Source organism: Pelobates fuscus, chromosome 6 (genome assembly GCF_036172605.1).
Source record: "Pelobates fuscus isolate aPelFus1 chromosome 6, aPelFus1.pri, whole genome shotgun sequence".
Taxonomy (NCBI): Eukaryota; Metazoa; Chordata; class Amphibia; order Anura; family Pelobatidae; genus Pelobates; species Pelobates fuscus.
The window spans coordinates 61590477-61612805 of NC_086322.1; the positions used below are offsets into that span (position 1 = coordinate 61590477).

Below are 22329 nucleotides of genomic sequence, written 5' to 3' on the forward strand. Positions count from 1 at the left end.
GGCCTAAATTTGTGGGAGGAGTCTTCCCTATATTAACCCTACCCCATACTTACCTATGTCGGTTCCTGTTAGAGTGACCCACCCACCACTCCCTCTATTATCCTATTCTATGATTACATAACCTCTCTATTACAGGCCTACCCATTACACACCACTACCAACTTTCTCCCTCTCCTCTATTGTATATACACACATATATAAATGTAACACATAACAGGTAATAAATATAGTCAACCATGACAGGTGCATTCTGTATTGAATATATCATAGATCTCAAAGGATTTTATATTGAATTATAAATATTTTGTCTCCAGGTATTCATGTAATCCTACTGCCAATTAACATTTAACTTTAAATTAATTTTAGATGCCTAGAATTTTCAATTGATATCTGATATATACTGATTGTATGTGATGTGATAAATTGTGTTAATATGGTTTTATTCACGAGCATGCTAAGCTTTATAGGCACTATTTTGTCCAAATAATACAAACCCACCCTTTTTACATTCCTTTAAGCATCTTTTGTTTTTTTTTCAAACTAGTAACCCCTCTGCTGCTAGTCTTGTTAGATTCATCTTCATTCACAGAAGTAACAAAAACATTTCTCAGGCACACCATATGTTCAAGTTAAGCAGTCATTTGATGCAGTTAAAAATAAGGCATCATTTCAGTCACAAACCATGATCTTGTGTACATAGTAACTTATTATTTGACAAAAGGAAAATGTACCAGCACACATCCCTATACACACACATGCACACATCACTGATATCAACCACACATATCACTCACAAATGCTACACACATTAGTCAGAGCAATCAACACACATACACACACACCACTGACAGTGCTCACACACATAGCACACTGATAAGGGGTGATGAGGGTACCATGTGATCATTTTAGCATGTCTGGGGGGAGGAGCACAATGATTAAGAGCAGGGGTGAGAGTCAAATAGACCCTGCACAGCTTCACCGCCCAATATTATAGTACATCCATATGAGCATTAGGGCAAAGTTTTTGAAAACTCAAAACAATAAAAGGAAAATACTACACTTATGATGTGTCTCTCTTGGCTGCGCTCTACTTTTCTACAGGAAGATGCAGTGCAATGCATTTTAAAGAGCAGATGAGAAATTAGGAACTATTAGCTGCTCTGTGGGCCCACGATTTGCATAGCCCCTATGGACCGCGCGGTGTGGCTCCCGCACACTGAGGAGGCTCCCTGGGTGGCCCATGCACCCGGGGAGCAGTTGTCAGCAGGGGCCCGGTCGGGCGCTGTGGCGCTTAAACAGCGTGACCGGGCCCCTTCCTGTTCTGCAGCCGGCTGGGAGGAAGTGACGTCACTTCCTCCCACCGGAGATAACAGCCGCGCGGGAGGAGGAAGGCAGGGAGGGGAGTTCCAGAGTAGAACTCCCATCTGCCTCAGCCCGCCACTGGACCAGGGAAATGGAAAAGGTAAGAACCTGGAGGGTGGCTAAATGTATGTCAGTAGGTCTGTGTGTGTGTGTGTCAGTGTGTGTGTCTGTGTGTATGTATGTATGTATGTCTGTGTGTGTGTCAGTATGTCTGTGTGTCTGTGTGTGTATGTATGTATGTATGTATGTATGTCTGTGTGTGTGTCAGTATGTCTGCCAGGATATATTTGTGTGTCAGTGTATGTGTGTGTCAGTATGTATCTGTGAATGTTTTAATGTCTGTCTGTGTGTATCTGCCAGTACGTCTGTCTGTGTGTATGTCAGTATGCCTGTGTGTGTGTCAGTGTGTATGTCAGTATGCCTGTGTGTGTGTGTCAATGCGTCTGTCAGTGTATGTGTCTGTGTGTGTAAGTATATCTGTCAGCGTATGTGTTTGTGTGTGTGTCAGTATATCTGTTAGTGTGTATGTCTGTGTGTGTGTCAGTATGTCTGCCAGTATATATTTGTGTGTCAGTGACTGTGTGTGTCAGTATGTATCTGTGAATGTTTTAATGTCTGTCTGTCTGTGTGTGTATGTGCCAGTAGGTCTGCCAGTGTGTTGGACGTAATTGGGGGGTGAGGCGGTGGGAGGGGCAGGGCCCAGGGGGCCCAAGAAAATGCATTGCCCAGGGTCCTAATCATATTATAGACGGCCCTGTGAGCAGGGGCCACAGAGCATCAGATATCACTATGGGACCACCAGGGACCTGGCTGGAGGATTGGATTCCGATGCAGGACTCTGTGCAGGGTAGCAGCAGAAAAGCTTGCAGGTTCCATCTTTGATGGCACCTCCTGACAGTGGAAACTCCAGGGCCTATAGTGCCAGGAAAACAAGTTTGTTTTACTGGCACTATAGTGGTACTTTAACAAACAAGTGTGGTTTCCTCTGTGATGCCGCCTGTAGAGCCAAAAAAATAAAATAAATTATTTAATGGGAAAAAATAGGATTGATGCCTCGGGAACAGTTGCATAAAGTTGATTATATTCACAGATCACACGAGAAGTGTCCAATAGAGGGAAAAAAGGAAGGAGCAGTAAATACAATCTCTATATATTTATATTTAGTGTTCCTTCTCTTTTCCCTCTATTGGCTACTTCTGATCTCCGAACCAAATGGTGCAGAAATTTCACCTATCGGTGGGCTGCATTATATATATATAATATTTATGTTTTGCAGTTCACTGATTGGCCCATTTTCTTGCCCTATGGTTTCTCTGAATTGCTATTTTTCTAAAATGGTTGCATAGATGAAATTCATCTAAATAAAAAAAAAAAAAACACATGGAGGCTCATGAAGTGACTGAAAAAAAAAAATTCTGGCCAATTTAATTCAGCCAAACCAAATTTTGCCACTGTGTACAAGTCTAGTATCTCCAGTCACAGGTTATTCTTTCTCTCAAAAACTTAAAATGTTCGGAGCTCCATGACCGGAGAATCCTTGATAAGTGACACAGTAAAATATGACTACAGTGTATTTTTACAAAAGTTAATCAGAAGAAAAATCAAACAGGACTCTTATTAGAATAATCTGTAAGGTAGTTTGATGATGTTTACAGGCATTTTTTTTTTAAAGCACATCTTAAGAAATTAATATATACCCTACAATATGTCCAAAAATATCACATTTAGTTTTTTTTGTTTAACACTATCCTCGTTATGCAAGGAAAAGATGACCAAAGGCAAGCAAAACATTCTTGCTGTTTCCATACATTTAGGAATGATGAATGTATTTGATTGAAATTCTATCCTGCTCATTGTTAAGACATACCGGTACTTTGTTACGTTTCCTGGCAAACCTATTAAAAAGGATCAAAACACTAATTGCAAAGCACAAGTGATCCAGCCTTCGTGATAGAAAGAACTCTTAGGAATTGAAGATTTCATTACTTTATAGGTGAGTGAGCATCTTAAACATTTTTTTTAACATTTATTCCTCTATATATTTTAGAAATGTCTTTATCAAAGCAAGCAGGTGCTTTACTTAGTCAGAGTGCTAAATAGAACTATAAAATCCAACGGGATGTTTCTCAACTTTAAGAATTTTGCAAGTATTTGGGCTCGATAGATATAGTGGTACAGATTTAAAAAACTACTGATTCTATTGATGTGCGCTGTCTATTACGCAATATGTTTGCATGTATATTAATGTTTGTGTTTATTTTGCATTTCAGGCTAGTATAACAATTTATGTATTGACTTCTTTATTTTAAAGGATTTCTCTCAGCCTGTGGTGGTGACTGTTTCCATAATGGATGAAAAATTTCGAGAAGACCATGTTGCCATCAGTGATATGGCCAGTACAATGATGGACAATAATCCTTACGAAGATCTTGATGGCATAAGTGACAACTCTCTGAACCCAGTGTCTGCAAAAAGTTTTAATCTGCCTTCAAACCAAACTCCGATGGATGAAGCAGAACTAGTTTTAAAACGGCATAAAAATTCTGAAATTTCAAGTAGCCAGTATGGCATTAATATTTTTGTGATTGGATTTCTTCTTATGTTTCTTTGCTCTTTTGATATCGCTGGAGTGAGAAAATGTGATTGGATGATATTCTTGGTCGTGCTGGTGTTGATCCAAATCTTATGGATGCTATGGTATATCTACGTAAGTCACGCTTGCACTCAGAAACAAAAAGAGAAGGACTCCAACGCAGGAGCTAGATGGTTAAGATGTAAGTAAAATACTCTTAAATAAACTGTTCAGAAAATTTTCTTGTCAATATAAACATATTTTGGGTCTTTTGGACTGGTTTTATAAACCAACCAATTAGAATAAACTATGTATTATTGTACTATAGTTTCGCAATATTGTGTAACTTTTTTTCTTTGCTGTACCCGATCATGTTTGTTATTTACACCAATAGTAAGCACTTTTCTTTTTTCCGGTGAGATCACAAAAAACCTACACCTTTTCCATTACAATTTACATATTGCAAAATAAATGCTTTCTACTTTTTTCGCTTATTCTTACTCTGCGTTGTTTGACAATGTTTTGCTTTTTTTGTTCTTTTCACTTCTCTTTATTAAAAAAACATGTAAGAATGAATGCAAGTAAAAGTGTTCATTGTGTTCTGAATGCTGTAATGACGTTAAGCTTGTCATCATATCTGCGTGTGTCTCTACAGAGAATAGACATGAGTGGGGCGCAGTCCAACTTCAAATGATCACTTAAAGCTTAGGAATGGATTTAAAAGATCAAAGTAATCATCAATCATGTAGTGCACCTATGTGTATATCCATGTGTCGTAATTATTCAGTAAATTATTCAGGGCTGTTGTAAATACAATTATGATCTGGGTAAGCCTATACTGGAGGTCCAGTGAGAAACTTTATATATTAAGATAAGTAGGAACATCCTAATCTTAAGTAGATATCCGCCTTGTGTGTATTGGAATATTAACTTTGGGAATGTTGATAGTTTCGGAGGAAGGGTGGTGGGGGTTGACAAGGGTTGTAGTTCCTGGGGTTAAATCCATGTACTTTTTGCCATTTAGCAATGTCCCTGATAAACTTACACTCTTTAATGTGTTAATTAATATGTTTCCATCTCCATGTGACAGCAATGGACTGACTGCAAGAGACCCAGGGACATATTGTGTGCTAAATCCAAAGGCAGATTTAAGAGACTTATAAAATCTATAGCTTACATAGCAAACTTATTTCGTCCTGCAGCCTGGCCAGTCAGAGTTGTATCTCTTAATTCACCAATCAACCTCTAAGGGACCACTTACCATCCATGTTGTCAGAACAATCTATTCTTCATGGGGTACTCTTCGCCTATTGCTCCAGCGTGATAACCATGTTTTGTTGGAAATTAATATTTGTTTTGTTTGCATATTGTACAGCGCTGCAGAATAGGTTGGCTCTATATAAAGCATTTTAAGTGCAATTGTAACTGGATACTATTTGAATGACCCCATATGGGTCTCTCAGGAACAAATATGTGGGGAATTACATTCTTGAATATATTTGGGTACCATTTTTGGTAACACAGAGTTTAATAGTTGGCCATTAAGAGATTATATAGGTGATGTGTCTTACATATCTGGGCCAAGACACTAATAGAAATGGAGACATAACGCTGCTACCCATCAGTTCACTTAAAACAGAAGGCCAATTTTTTCGGAAAATAACAGATCAAACGTTAATACACCCTTATATTTTCTGTTATTTTTTTTTCTTCTTCATTGAATGTTCTGTTTTCTTACAAAATGTATATTAACGTTTCAGAACATTGCGTCTCAATTAAGTATAGTTCATGACACAGCTAGGAAGCACAATGAATGTGAGGAGGAGAACAGAATATTGTTTGGATTTTACCTCTATGGTTGAAAAAAAAAGCAATATTCGTAAGCGGACTTCTACATTTAATTTCACTTTTCAAACCTATCAAAAATACATTTTCTAAATATATATCTGAACATAAATTATCTCAGATCACCAATGGACAAGACATGTTCTATAAGTGCTAATATTGTTTGACAAAAATATGGGTACATAAATTAAGACTTTGAGTAATTAGCAAGTCATAAGAAAGACCTGATCGGCTCCCTCCATGTTAAAAAATTAAAAGGAAAATATAAAAAATATGCTTATCTACGATACTGTTTTATATTGCCTCAGTGATAACAATTCCAAATTTTTTATACAGAAAAATCATAGGCAAAACTATCCATAGCTTTCTCGCAGAAAAGGCCCAGACTGTACATTAAAAATGCACTACTCAAAATAAATAAATCAACATAAAAAATACAAAGTTTACTACCAACTCTAAATTGCTTGTAAAATTCTATCTATTCTTAAAAAAGAAGAGGAAATGCAAATTCTGTTTTTTTTTGTTTTATAACAAACACAGTGTTTTTCACTGACGTGGGAATTGTTTAAAATTCAAAGTGAATTCCAAATTAAAGACTAAAGCACACAAACTGGAAACATAGCTGATTGATATAATCCTTCTAGTTAAACTATCTTGGACTTACATTTGGAATTCACTCTGAATTCTTGACAATTCTCAGTTTAGTGAATGACCCTGTTTATCATACTGCTACTGTCTCTGTAATGTCCTTAGAAAACTGTATACAAATCTTTTGACTAATACATCTTTTGAATAGGTGGAATAGCCATATTTGCAATAACCACCTTAATCATGGACTTCTTGAAGCTGGGCCACTTTGTTGGATATATGGAATGCATGCCATTAATTGAAGGGATTTACCCAGCTGCACATATTGTTCATACGATCGTCCAGGTAAGTGACTGTGCAGGTGTTTTATATTTGGTTACTTCTAGTGTGTTCATTGCCATCAGACATTGTAAATAATAAAACAGTTTAAACTCTATCTTGCCTGAAAACTGTTCCTCTTTCAGCGGCACAGTCGCACTTTCCCTGGTGTCCAAATCTAGAAAGATGTGGTGTTCCACATCTAGGGACACCAGAGAAATGCCCTCACACAGCAGAATGTGATTGAATCATTAGACGTGCTTGCGCCATGCATCGGACATTAGGATCTTGTTGGAAAGCAATCAGCAGCTCTCCCTGCATGGTCCAGGCTGCCTGTCAGTTTGTGGGCTCACCCATTTTTTGGACAAGACACCCTTTTTTCTAGGCCACACCCTTGGTGGACGTCTCTAGTGACATGGCTCACGTCACTGGAGATGCACACTTGGTTTTCCGCCCATCCTGACTTGCAGAAGCCGCATGTTGGAAGGTATGCTATATATTAAAATATTATAGATTAGCTCTACATAGTTACATAGCTGAAAAAAGACTCGCGTCCATCAAGTTCAGCCTTCCTCACATATGTTTTTGCTGTTGATCCAAAAGAAGGCAAACAACCTAGTCTGAAGCGCTTCCAATTTTGCAACAAACTAGGAAAAGATTCCTTTTTTGATCCCAAAATAGCAGTCAGATGTCTCCTTGGATCAAGCAGCTGTTACCGCACTAATTAGAAATGATATCCCTGTATATTATGTTTTTGCAAGTATTTATCCAATTGCAGTTTAAACATCTGTATGGACTCTGATAAAACCACCTCTTCAGGCAGAGAATTCCATATCCTTATTACTCTTACTGTAAAAAAAACTTTTCTTTGCCTTAGATGAAATCTCCTTTCTTCCAGCCTAAATGTGTGACCTCGTGAATAGATTTCCAGATAATGGTTTGTACTGGCCCTGAATATATTTGTCTATCATATCCCCTCTGAGGTGCTGTTTTTCCAAACTAAAGAGATTTACATTTTTTAACCTTTCTTCGTAACTAAAATGCTCCATTCCTTCTATCAATTTTGTAGCTCGTCTCTGCACTTTTTCTAGTGCCATGGTATCCTTCTTTAGAACAGGTGCCCAAAATTACACAGCATATTCAAGGTGTGGTCTTACCAGCGATTTATAAAGAGGCAAAATTATATTTTCATCTAGAGAATTTATGCCCCTATTTTTACATGACAAAACCTTACTGGCCTTAGCAACTGCAGATTGACATTGCATATTGGTGCCTAATTTGTTGTCTATAAAAATTCCCAAATCCTTATCGTGTGTGGTTATCCCTAATTCACTACCATTTAGGCTGTAAGTTGCTTGTGCATTCTTGACCCCGAAGTGCATAACTTTGCATTTGTCTATGTTAAGTTTCATCTGCCATTTTAGTGCCCAGTCCCCCAATCTATCCAAATCCCTCTGCAGCAAAGCAATATCCTGCTCACATTATATTACTTTACAAAGTTTTGTGTCATCTGCAAACATTGAAACATGGCTTTCAATGCCTATTTCAAGATCATTTATAAATATGTTAAATAGAAGCGGTCCCAAAACAGAACACTGAGGGACACCACTTACCACTTTTGTCCAACCTGAAAATTTACCATTAATGACAACTCGTCAGGGACGGACTGACAGCCTTCTGGGCCCCCGGGCAAAATCGTATCAGGGCCCTACAAAGAACAAATATTAAGTATTAAAAGGAACACTATAGTCACCAGAACAACTACAGCTTAATGTAGTTGTTCTGGTGTCCACAGCCAATTCTTGCCGTATTTTCAGAGAAAGGGCATTGTTTACATTACTACCTAGGAACACCTCTAGTGGGAGGCACTGATGTTCAACGTCCCTACACAGTGTGTGTGTGTGTGTGTATCCTGCAGCATAATTTGTGTTGTGCCAGAGAGTATGAAATGCAGAAGTTTGCTTGCATGTAGTAAATGCATTGTTCTATGAGTGAGTAGAGCAGATGTTTGTAAAAGCAGGAGTGTGTTTGTATGGAATGTTGAATGAGAATGCAGGTGTGTATTTTGTGGAGGACTTTTGTGTGAACACAGGGGAATGTTGGTGTATGAATGCCAGGGTGTATTAGTGTGGAACGTCTGCGTATGAATAACAGTATAGATTTGTATGGATTGTCAGTGCGTGAATGCATATATGAATGCTGTAGTGTATATGTATGTGTGCAGAGTGTAAGAGTGTGAATGAGGGTGTATGTGTGAATGAGGTTGCATCTAAAACCTGGGTCAGAGTGTGTGAATGAGAGGTGTATTTGTGTGTATGTGAATCATATTAAGTCAGTGTCAGCGAGGGTAAATGAGGCATATTTATATGCTGCAAGCATGACTATCCACCTTCTTATGAGTTTCTGTCTCTCTCAATCTTCACCAATCTGTATGTGTGTCTTCCCATTAACGTCTTCTTGTGACTCTCTAACACCACTTGTCACCCATTTCTGTCCCCCTCACACCTCACTCGGTTGTGCCTCTTCTGCACCTCTTACTTCTCCTTTCCAAATAACCCACATTTGTCTTCCATCTCACTTAAAGGGACACTATAGTCACCCAGACCACTATAGCTCATTGAAGTGATCTGGGAGCACTGTCCCAGGTCCCTTAACCTTGCAAAGGTAATTATTGCAGTTTTTAATAAACTGCAATAATTACCTTTGAGGGTTAACTCCACCTCTTGTGGCTGTCTACCAGACATCCACTAGAGTGACTTCCGGGTTGTTTGGCGAATTTTGATCCCCTAACTCAGGGGTTCTCAACCCGTGGTATGCATATGCTCACATTAGCACTTCCCCCAAAGGAATTACTATCCTGTTTAGCCACAAGGCCAGACAGAATTCTGGATATTTTTTTTTCCCATTCGCTACAGCTGGGTGCCCAAAAGGTAGATGCTTTCTTATGGGGTTTTACATGACGCTGGATGTCATGTATGAGGTTTTACGTGACGCTGGATGTCATGTATGAGGTTTTACATGACGCTGGATGTCATGTATGGGGTTTTACATGATGCTGGATGTCCTCATGCATAGCTTGAGGACGTCCAGCATCAGTTAGGTCAGTGGTTCCCAACCTTTTTTCACTGGAGTACCCCGTGGCAGCCCATCCCTGCCTGCACCGCCGCCATTGCTGACTTTTTTTAAAAGAAAAAAAAAAATCGGTAATAGCAGCGGTGCAGGCAGGGAGACCCTGGGTCAGAGGAGAAACTGAGGGAGTCTGGGACAGAGGAGAAGCAGAGGGAGTCTGGGGCAGAAAAACATGAATTTGAAATAACAGCAACTATATTAATAACAAACATTTCACTAATTTGAGGGGTACAATTTACGGAAATGGGCTGCCAAGTGGTACACAAGTGAAAAAATGTTGTGACCCACTGATCTAACTGATGCTGGACGTCCTCACGCTATGCATGAGAACGTCCAGCGTCAAGCATTATACATGCTTTCCTGTGGGGGGGAAGTACTAATGTAAGCGCGGCCATTGCCGTGCATGCGCATTAGGTCTTGAAGGAGCGAAGGCGGAGCCTCAACCATCACAGAAGGACATCGGCGCTGGAATAAGGGAAGTGACAAAAGGGGTTCTTAACCCCTTCTGCACTACAAGAGGGAGGAATGCGGGGAGGGCAATATAAGGAGCTGTAGTGCCAGGAAAACAACTTTGCTTCCCTGGCACTTTAGTTTCCCTATAATTTTTTTAAACAATTCAATTAATTATTATTTTTTTTAATTTCATCTTTCTTAAATTTTGGACAATATAAAACATTCATGACACATTTAAATATTCCTAAGCATAGTTAACTCGCTTAAACAGCAAAATAAGTAATATATAGGGAGTTGTACAAATAAAATTATGTAAGCAGGCAAGCAATATGGTAATGGCACCTTAGTTAAAGACCCACTATAGTGCCAGAAAAAAACAAAACTTGTTTTCCTGGCACTATAGGGTCTTTAGTTCCCCCCCACCCTCAGGGTCTCACTCCTGCTGGGCTGAAGGGGTTAAACACTTACCTTTCTCCAGCGCCAGGGGAAACCTCCCTCGGCGCTGGGGAAATCTCCTCCCTCTTCCGACGTCAGTGCTGAATGCGCGGCAAGAGCTGCGTGCGCATTCAATCAGTCCATAGAAAAGCATTTCTCACTGCTGTCCTATGGACGTCCAGCGTCTTCTCACTGTGATTTTCACAGTGAGAAGCGCAGAAGCACCTCTAGCGGCTGTCAATGAGACAGCCACTAGAGGCTGGATTGACCCTCATGTAAACATAGCAGTGTCTCTGAAACTGCTATGTTTACAGCTGCAGGGTTAAAACCTGGGGGACCTGGCACCCAGACCACTTCATTAAGCTGAAGTGGTCTGGGTGCCTATAGTGGACTTTTAAACTAATAACAACAACAACAAAAAATCCCTATTAGTGGAAAACTCATGAGTTCTCAATTGAAGATAAAAAAACACACACACATCAATAAATATTGGACAAAAATATCAAGAAATAAAAACAAATAAAAAGAGAACCAACCAAACTATGTTAAAAAAATAAATAAACAATAAACAAATCATCTATCCCTCATCTCTACAAAACCCCTGTGTGTCTCAACCCTGTCTAACCCCTTCACCCCAAGCCTGCTTACCTGTACCAGAGTTTTTTTCCTCCTTCCAGCTTGGGAGGATCTGCAGTGGCTGCTCCTGTTCTCACCCTCCATCCATGCTGTGTGTGCTCCGTGTGAGAGGGAAGCAGGGGGTGTGATGTCACTTCCTGCCCCTCCTCCCATCCTCACACAGCGCACTGAGCACTAGCTGCAGGGAGAGAGAGGAGACCTGGCAGTGAGAGCAGGTAAGCTGCCAGGTCTCATGCTGAATGGGGGGATGGAATTGCAGGGTGACAGGTCGCTGGGGACCCCTGTATCACCATGGGCCCCTGCAACCTTTCTTCTGACTGTGGAGATCTCTGATCTCCACAGCAGAAGCATAGCTGTGCTGCTGGGCCCCCTGACTCACTCGGGCCCTCGGTCCATGACCGATCTGCCCGACCTGTCAGTCCGCCCCTGCAACTCGTTGTACTCTATCCTTAAGCAAATGTTCCTTTAATTTGAAGACTAACCCATTGTGAGGAACCGTATCAAATGCCTTGTAAAAATCCAAGTAGATCACATTACTGATTTACTAATGTCCCTAGACATTACTGATTTATAGGACTTCACGCTATCCCTTTACAGATTAAAAAAAATTAAAAACCTATTTCTAATTTGTGCTAGTACCTAGCTTAATTTTTCCTGAGGGTCAAGAGTTCCCTCAAAATTTTAGTTGCACAGAAGAGGGGCGGGTCCGTCCTCCCCCAGCCTTCTAAACATGCAGGGGCCATTACTAAAGCACTCTCTGTATGATTCTAGTGCACATTGCAAGCACATCTAATGACTGTGGGACACCAGGGAATTAAAACGGAATGGCAGGAGAAGCCCCCGCTTTAATTCCCACTTTGTCCAACCAAAAGTGGGACAGTTGTGAGGCCTTTCTGTGGCATCGCTGCAAGGAAGTGATTTCAGACCACTTTCTCCTAGTGCTGATGGAAACCACACAGAAGCTTAGAAGAGGTGCCAGAAGCCTGCAATCCTTTACTTGCCCAATGCTCCGTACACCCCAAAGAAGCCGCCCTACACATGTAAAATGGTGGCTAAATACAATATAGATTTTAATAGTGTGTATGTAGTAAAGTATATGTAACTGAGTGTTTACCAATGTGTGTGTATATCAGAGTGTATGTGTAGCAGAATATGTCTATATGTCTAGTAGGGTTTGGATGTGTATTTATCAGTGTGAATGTGTGTTTGTTTAGCAAAGTGTGTTTTTGTGTCTGGCAGTGTGAACTGTGACTATATTTACCTGTTTGGAATGCATATTTGTACACCTGATTGTGTCTGTAATTATGTATCTCTCTCTGGGAGAGAATATCTCTGTCTGTGTTTGGAAGTGCGTGTTTTGGAGGACCTATCTAGTGGACCTGTAAGGGGTCCCAAGAATTTTAGTGGCGGCCCTGAGGACAATATTTAGAATTATATAAAGAACCTGATCGCAATGGAACAATTTTGAAATAGGTAAACTTGTGAGAGAAGCATCTAGGCCTACTTATAGATAAAGTCACTCCAACTAGGCCCAGGAGTTTTTACCATGCAAAATTATCAAAAATTAAACCCCACAGGGCTATTATAATTCCAAATAGCTATTCCTAAGTAGAGGTAATGTGAAAGTGTAGACCCGATCTTATGGTCTTGTATGTAGACATATTGTTTCTTCCATTCATGCAATGCAAAGACCTGGTTCTTATGTCTGAGTAATGTAATTTACACTAACTGCTAAAAGCATTCACTTCAACCAACAAGTATATCATATATTTTTATGTGAAAACTATAGTTGTGAGTTTGCGAAAATAAACACAGGTAATTTTTCAACAAAATATATTCAAATGTGATATATTTTTCTAAATGTACTTTTTTAAAAAGTATCAAAAACATATAAAAATAAATAAAATGAAGGTGGAGTTACAGGTCCAGCAGCAGAGGGGTTAAATGTGCAGTATTTGTGCTAAGAATGCTCGGCGTCAAGAGTTTCGGGCTTACTAGTGTCAGTTCTGTGTATGTTTCAATTAATACTATTCCAACATTAGCAGTAGCCCTTAAAGGGTTAATTTGTATATGTTATAGGTTTAAATGGCACTGCTCCTGTTATGAGAAAGGATCTCTTATATTAAGAAGTTGGACCATTTTAAATGGAGTGCTTCTGGCCCCTTTACAGGGCCGGATTAACATAGGGCTGATGGGGCTCATTGATTTAAAAAAAAAAAAAACACACACTACTCTTAGGGATTCCACCTTTCATTTATTTTATTGGCACAGCCAGTATTTGAGGCTGCCTGGCTGGTGCCAATATTGCAGTGATACTGGCAATACAAATGCTGGTATTTTTCTCAGTATAAACAAGAGATTACTGTGCAATACCAGCACTGGCCAGTGGGGGTCGCTGTATGTGGAGACAGGTAGGGATAGGAAGTTCCAGCATATCCCTCCCTGCCTATCTATACTCACTGATCTGCAGGGGTGCAGCTACAGAGAGTCCAGACAGCAACCCACACCCTGCAGAGACAGCCTACAGCTCAGGGAAGTAAGGGATGGGGGGAAAGGCTACAAGGAGACATACACTGAGACACTAAGGGACATTGGGAGACATTATGACACAGACACATGGGGACACAGTGTCCCCATATCTCCCAGCCAGTGACCCAGGTGTCTCAGTGCCCCCTAGTCTCCCAGTGACCCCTAGTCTCCCAGTGCCCCCAGTCGGCCAGTGTCTCACTGTCCCCATGTATCCTAGTGCCTCCATGTCTCTCAGTGCCTCAAGTGTCACAATGTCCCCATGTCTCCAAGCTAGTGTCCCTAGTGTCTGTGGCCCTGGTGTCTCAGTGTCCCCATGTCTCCCAGTGCCCCCATGTCTCAGTGTCCCCATGTCCCCCAGCCAGTGTCTCTAGTGTCTGTGTCCTTGGTGTCTGTGTCCCCATGTCTTCAAGTGTCCCCTATTTTCCCAGTGTCCCCATGTGTCCCAGCCAGAGTCCCCAAGTATCCCAGTGTCACTGGTGTCTCCGTGTCCCTAGGTCTCCCCGTGTCCCCAGGTCTCCCCGTCTTCCTAGTGTCCTAGTGACATGGGGACCCTGGGATACATGGGGACACAGGGAGACATGGGGCATTGAGACACTGTTATACATAGGATCACTGGGAGACCTGGAGACACGACACTAGGGGACACTGGGAGACATGGGGCACAGAGACACTGATACATAGGAACACTGAGACTTGGAGTTATCGACACATGGGGCACTGAGTCATGAGGGCACAGGGAGACATGGGGGCACTGGGAGGAATCCATCTATACAGTAGAATCAAACTAAGTAGTTTTTTTGTGATTTTACAGCATTTTCTCTTATGTCACTCCTTGTGATTTACATCATGTGATGTCACGAGAACAACTACAGATTATTGAATTTGTTCTGGTGAGTAGAATCATTACCGTCAGGCTTTTTGCTGTAAACACTGTCTTTTCAGAGAAAATGCAGTGTTTACATTACAGCCTAGTGATAACTTCACTAGCCACTTCTTAGATGGCTGTTAGAGATCCTTCCTGGGTCATGGCTGCCTAAAATGCATCCAAACATTCAGTATCTCCTCCATCTGCATGCAGACACTGAACTTTCCTCATAGAGATTCATGAATTCAATTCATCTCTATAAGGAGATGCTGATTGGCCAGGAATGTGTTTGAATCATGCTGGCTCTGACCCTGATCTGCCTCTTTGTCAGTCTCAGCCAATCCTATGGGGAAGCACAGTGATTGGATCAGGCCACCACTTCTAATGATGTCAGCAGACTGCTTGTTTTTATGAGTCTAACAGCATGCAGAGTTACAGCTTCAGGCTTGAATATAATAAGATTTTGCTATATTTATGGAGGCATGAGGGGCCCAGGGGGGCTAGATGGTGGTGTTAACACTATAGGGTCATGAATTCATGTTTGTGTTCCTGACCCTATAGTGATCCTTTAAGGTAATGCTGACTTTGGTCTCTCTAACACTGTGGCATGTTCCCTTTCTTCTACACTCACTACATACACCTTTACTCTGTCCCAGACTGTATGACAGGAGCTTCTGCCTGCTAGTAAGAAGGTTAGGAGACAAGTGGACCAGCGAGTGCTAGGGGACAGTCCTTAGAAAGCGCTGAGCGAGCGCATCAGTAGATGCATTTATGCCAAGCTCAGGGTGCTGTCTGCATAGCATGCCCTTAGTTGGCCAGCTGCATAATTGGCAGGCAGCCTGATATGCATTCATGCCAGGCTGGCCTTCTAATTCTTTGGGCAGACATGTCCTCTTTTTGGACATGTTCGCCCCGTTTGGCAGGTTACGTGATTTGTGTCCGTGGGCTTTTTACCATGCCCATTGACTTCCTGCTTGACTGGACACTGCTGTTGGGGGTATGGATTTACTTGAAAGATGAAAACATAAATTAGTGAGAGATTAGCCTAGGGCATGTGTTTTCTTATAGCTTCTGTTTTCTTTCTCTCCAGCACCATCTCCATCAGATACATGACGCTTGGGAGTGTTTTACTGTTTTTGGTCGATATGATTCTGTAATTAGGCCCGTCATAATTGTCAGCACCAGGCCCACTGGGCTCTTAATCTGGCCCTGCCCCTTTATTATTTCTAGAGTCTATAGTTTAGCTTTCCAGCAATATGTTATAAGTGGCCCACTTAGGATTAATTATCACCTTTTACTTCGCAGTAAGGGAGGAATTGTGTCTGATTAAAAAGGCTGATTTTTCAATCTCCATTTTCCATTTAAACTAGGACCTGTGCATTGAGACTTTGTCTTGCTAAAGTGTAGTTTTAATCCAAAGCACAGAGACTATTGCTATGAAGAGGCATTGATATTTTGGATGAAGAAATATCTATACTTTTGAATTTCAATGTGCCTATGGCATACCTCCAACATTTGAAACGGGCAAAGAGGGACATTTTAATTTTTAGGGATGTGAGTGGGGGTGTGGCCAGGGGCTGGACTCTTCTGAGAAATTTTAGGTCACTTAGTAATAACAATTTATACATCTAAAATGTAATTTAGAAGAAGAACAATGCATCTTATTTACACAAACTGATTTCTAAACACATTTATTGTAGTTGAAAGACACATTACTGCGAGTATTATTGCTGCAAAGCTCTGTTTTATACTGAGACCCACCAACAATATGGAGCTCTTAGAAAAGAAGCACATTAGGATAGAAAAGAGGGTCAGATGAATTTGGACCCATAATAGGGACTGTCCCTCCTAAATAGGGACCCATAAGAGGTATGATGTGGGTGTAAATAAAGCTGTTGGATTTCAATACATGACTATTGGTTTGGCTTCTAATATTTTCTTTTTGTATCATCCTGAGGATGATTTAGATTTGCATCATGTGAACTGATGAGCATATATTTTTTTGTCCGTGGTCCACCATTAGGAAACAGCATATTTTTTTACATATTGGTCTACAATTTAATTACATGTTTGGTTAAAGTAATATCCATAAATGATCACAAGACATCATGTACAGTTGTTTTGAAGTTGGGATTTGAAAAACATTATAATTATTATTTCAAATAATTAATTTTATTTTTAACTCTAGTAGTTAAAGGACCAGTTTGTGTAACATTGTGTAATAATTAAGTTATGTGACTAGGATGTCTCTGGCGCTGGCTCACCTTAAAAGTTTAAACCGTTCTCGAATGGCTTAACCTAAAGGTCTGTGTTCCAGCTCTGAATATCCTTGCCTCTCTATCCTTCCATTTTCTCAAAATCAAGAGACCAGAAGGCTCTTCAAGAATCATACAGTGAGGGGAAAAAGTATTTGACCCTCTGCTGCTTTTGAACGTTTGCCCACTGACAAAGAAATGATAAGTCTAAAATTGTAATGGTAAGTGTATTTTAACAGTAAGAGACAGAATAACAAAAAAAAATGTCAAAAAAGTTATAGATTGATTTGCATGTCAATGAGTGAAATAAGTATTTGATCCCCTATCAATCAGCAAGATTTCTGGCTTCTAGGTGTCTTTGATACAAGTAACGAGTAAGCAGCATTCTATTAAATGAAGTGCTCCTAAACTCAGCTCATTACCTGTATAAAAAGACACCTGGTCCACAGAAGCAATCAATCAGATTTCAAACTCTCCACCATGGCGAAGACCAAAGAGCTGTCCAAGGACAAGATTGTAGACCTACCAGGACCGTCTTTAACGTGGAGCAAACGGAGCAGCTTCCCTGGACCCCGCTGCCCTCAACAATTTTTCCCCCATGGGGCCAACGGCCTGCCCATTAAGGAGGCCACCAGGTGGGTATTTGTAAGCAGGGGCCACCAGGTGGGTATTTGTAAGCAGGGGCCTCTGCTTTTCGGCAGCGCTGGGAGGAAGTGTCGGCTGTGAGTCACTTCCTCCCACTAAGGAGAGGAGCCGCGCGGGAGACGAAGGAGGGGGCTGGGCCGATAGAGGCAAAACCCAACTCCCATCATCCTCAGCCTCCAGTCTGGACACAGGGGAAACCACCCTCCAAGGTAGGAAACTAGTGTACATTTTTGCCAGTATGTCTGTGTGTGTGTGTATGTCAGTATGCCTGTGTGTGTATGCCAGTATGTCTGTGTCAGTATGTCTCTCAGTGTATGTCAGTATGTTTGTCAGTGTATGTGTCTGTGTATGTATCTGTGTATGTCAGTATGTCTGTCATTGTATGTGTCTGTCAGTATATGTGTCTGTATGTGTATGTGTCAGTATGTCTCTCATTGTATGTGTGTGTGTCAGTATATCTGTCAGTGTATGTGTCTGCGGGTGTGTCAGTGTGTCTGTCAGTGTATGTCTCTGTGTATGTGTGTTAGTATGTCTGGCAGGGGGCAGAGTCCAAGCGCCCCAAGCAAATGGTTGCCCAGGGTCCGGTCAACATTGAAAACAGCCCTGAGACCTACATAAGGTTTTTTGGCCTGGGCGTTTTTTATCCACAACGGCCCACTAAAAAGGGGGCGGGGCCAGATAGGGTGTGTTTTGTCATCCCCAATGACAAGCACGCCCCATTTAAAGTGAGCATGTTGGTTCAATGCTCTTCCAGGGCAGACCATGTGCAGAGCTCTGCTGATGACCTCTAGCATGAGAAAAAGGCCCTGTATTTGTTCTGCACAGCATTGTGTTTTTTTGAAACTTGTCTCAGGGGTTTCCATAAATGGATACTCACTGTATCCTATTTATGGAGACACTATGTGTTTGCTTACAAGGAATCTAGTGTGTGCATAGGGGATCCAGAGTGTGTATGTCAGAAATGTAGTGTGTGTAGGTGGAGCAGTGTGTGTGTATAGGGTATGTAGTGTGTGTTTGAAGCACCCAAAGTGTGTATAGGAGTAGTGTTGTCGCGAACCCGAAATTTTCGGTTCACGAATGGCGAACGCGAACTTCCTCAAATGTTCGCGAACCGGCGAACCGCGCGAACCGCCATTGACTTCAATGGGCAGGCGAATTTTAAAACCAACAGGGACTCTTTCTGGCCACAAAAGTGATGGAAAAGTTGTTTCAAGGGGACTAACACCTGGACTGTGGCATGCCGGAGGGGGATCCATGGCAAAACTCCCATGGAAAATTACACAGTTGATGCAGAGTCTGCTTTTAATCCATAAAGGGCAGAAATCACCTAACATTCCTAAATCACAATGGATATGGATTGACACCTGACATATGACATATTGACACCTTGACATATGGATTGACACCTGTCCTCAGAGACCCTGATGCACACGGACACATAGCAGAATAGGGACTGTTCCCCCTACATAGGGTCACTTGGCAGATATGGCGTGGTCGTGGGAGGAGGAGGAGGATGACTTTCACCTCTTCCCCTGTTAGATTCCCGTTGTGCTGTGACATCACCCTTATACGCTGTGTAAAGCATACTTTTTAATTTAATTTGCAAATGCTGCATCCTTTCCGACTTGAAATTCGGTAACATTTCCGCCACTGTCTGCTTATACTGGGGGTCTAGTAGCGTGGACACCCAGTACAGGTCGTTCTCCTTCAGCCTTTTTATACGAGGGTCCCTCAACAGGCACGACAGCATGAAAGACCCCATTTGCACAAGGTTGGATGCCGAGCTACTCATTTCCCGTTCCTCCTCCTCACACAGAGCAGAATAGAGACTGTTCCCCCTACATAGGGTCACTTGGCAGATATGGATTGACAACTGTCCTCAAAACCCCTGATACACACTGACACAGAGCAGAATAGGGACTGTTCCTCCTACATAGGGTCACTTGGCAGATATGGATTGACACCTATCCTAAGGATCCCTGATACACACTGACACAGAGCAGAATAGAGACTGGGGGTCTAGTAGCGTGGAAACCCAGCACAGGTTGTTCTCCTTCAGCCTTTTTATACGAGGGTCCCTCAACAGGCACGACAGCATGAAAGACCCCATTTGCACAAGGTTGGATGCCAAGCTACTCATTTCCCGTTCCTCCTCCTCACACAGAGCAGAATAGAGACTGTTCCCCCTACATAGGGTCACTTGGCAGGTATGGATTGACACCTGTCCTCAAAGCCCCTGATACACACTGACACAGAGCAGAATAGGGACTGTTCCTCCTACATAGGGTCACTTGGCAGATATGGATTGACTTCTGTCCTCAAAACCCATGATACACACTGACACAGAGCAGAATAGGGACTGTTCCCCCTACATAGGGTCACTTGGCAGATATGGATTGACACCTGTCCTCAAAACCCCTGATACACACTGACACAGAGCAGAATAGAGACTGTTCCCCGTCCTCAGAGACCATGATACACACTGACACAGAGCAGAATAGAGACCGGGGGTCTAGTAGCGTGGACACCCAGCACAGGTCGTTCTCCTTCAGCCTTTTTATACGAGGGTCCCTCAACAGGCACGACAGCATGAAAGACCCCATTTGCACAAGGTTGGATGCCGAGCTACTAATTTCCCGTTTCTCTTTCTCACACAGAGCAGAATAGGGACTGTTCCCCCTACATAGGGTCACTTGGCAGATATGGATTGACACCTGTCCTCAAAGCCCATGATACACACTGACACAGAGCAGAATAGAGACTGTTCCCCCTACATAGGGTCACTTGGCAGGTATGGATTGACACCTGTCCTCAAAGCCCCTGATACACACTGACACAGAGCAGAATAGAGACTGTTCCCCGTCCTCAGAGACCATGATACACACTGACACAGAGCAGAATAGAGACCGGGGGTCTAGTAGCGTGGACACCCAGCACAGGTCGTTCTCCTTCAGCCTTTTTATACGAGGGTCCCTCAACAGGCACGACAGCATGAAAGACCCCATTTGCACAAGGTTGGATGCCGAGCTACTCATTTCCCGTTCCTCTTTCTCACACAGAGCAGAATAGGGACTGTTCCCCCTACATAGGGTCACTTGGCAAGTATGGATTGACACCTGTCCTCAATGCCCCTGATACACACTGTAGCAGAGCAGAATAGAGACTGTTCCCCGTCCACAGAGACCATGATACACACTGACACAGAGCAGAATAGAGACTGTTACCCCTACATAGGGTCACTTGGCAGGTATGGATTGACACCTGTCCTCAATGCCCCTGATACACACTGACACAGAGCAGAATAGAGACTGTTCCCCGTCCACAGAGACTATGATACACACTGACACAGAGCAGAATAGAGACTGTTACCCCTACATAGGGTCACTTGGCAGGTATGGATTGACACCTGTCCTCAAAGCCCATGATACACACTGACACAGAGCAGAATAGAGACTGTTACCCCTACATAGGGTCACTTGGCAAGTATGGATTGACACCTGTCCTCAAAGCCCCTGATACACACTGACACAGAGCAGAATAGAGACTGTTCCCCGTCCACAGAGACCATGATACACACTGACACAGAGCAGAATAGAGAATGTTACCCCTACATAGGGTCACTTGGCAGGTATGGATTGACACCTGTCCTCAAAGCCCATGATACACACTGACACAGAGCAGAATAGAGACTGTTCCCCCTACATAGGTTCACTTGGCAGGTATGGATTGACACCTGTCCTCAAAGCCCATGATACACACTGACACAGAGCAGAATAGAGACTGTTCCCCCTACATAGGGTCACTTGGCAGGTATGGATTGACACCTGTCCTCAAAGCTCCTGATACACACTGACACAGAGCAGAATAGAGACTGTTCCCCGTCCTCAGAGACCATGATACACACTGACACAGAGCAGAATAGAGACCGGGGGTCTAGTAGCGTGGACACCCAGCACAGGTCGTTCTCCTTCAGCCTTTTTATACGAGGGTCCCTCAACAGGCACGACAGCATGAAAGACCCCATTTGCACAAGGTTGGATGCCGAGCTACTCATTTCCCGTTCCTCTTTCTCACACAGAGCAGAATAGGGACTGTTCCCCCTACATAGGGTCACTTGGCAGATATGGATTGACACCTGTCCTCAAAGCCCCTGATACACACTGACACAGAGCAGAATAGAGACTGTTCCCCGTCCACAGAGACCATGATACACACTGACACAGAGCAGAATAGAGACTGTTACCCCTACATAGGGTCACTTGGCAGGTATGGATTGACACCTGTCCTCAAAACCCCTGATACACACTGACACAGAGCAGAATAGAGACTGTTCCCCGCCTACTGAGACCATGATACACACTGACACAGACTAGAGACTGTTCCCCCTACATAGGGTCACTTGGCAGGTATGGTTTAACACCTGTCCTCAGGGACCCTGATACACACTGGGGGGAGCTACTGTCCTCCCCAACCCCTGCGCGGTGGGTGGGGGCCATAAATCACAATGGGGGGACCTACTGTCCTCCCCCCCTCGGCCCCCACCCCTGCGCGGTGGCTGGGGGCCATAAATCACAATGGGGGGACCTACTGTCCTCCCCCCCTCGGCCCCCATCCCTGCGCGGTGGGTGGGGGGCATAAATCACAATGGGGGGACCTACTGATAGGAGTGGAGTATTGTTCATATCAGTTTAATACCT

General features: G+C 42.6%; 1 protein-coding gene across 1 annotated transcript in view; it reads left to right on the plus strand.

The window, feature by feature from the left end:
• The window catches only part of LOC134614226 (proton channel OTOP1-like), a 127987-nt gene that overhangs the window by 12562 nt on the left and 93096 nt on the right, over window positions 1–22329 (plus strand). The window contains exons 2-3 of the mRNA XM_063457779.1: window positions 3674–4136; window positions 6576–6712. Of these exons, the coding sequence (XP_063313849.1) occupies window positions 3710–4136; window positions 6576–6712 (564 nt within the window). The 5' untranslated portion in view covers window positions 3674–3709. The remainder of the gene's footprint in view (window positions 1–3673; window positions 4137–6575; window positions 6713–22329) is intronic.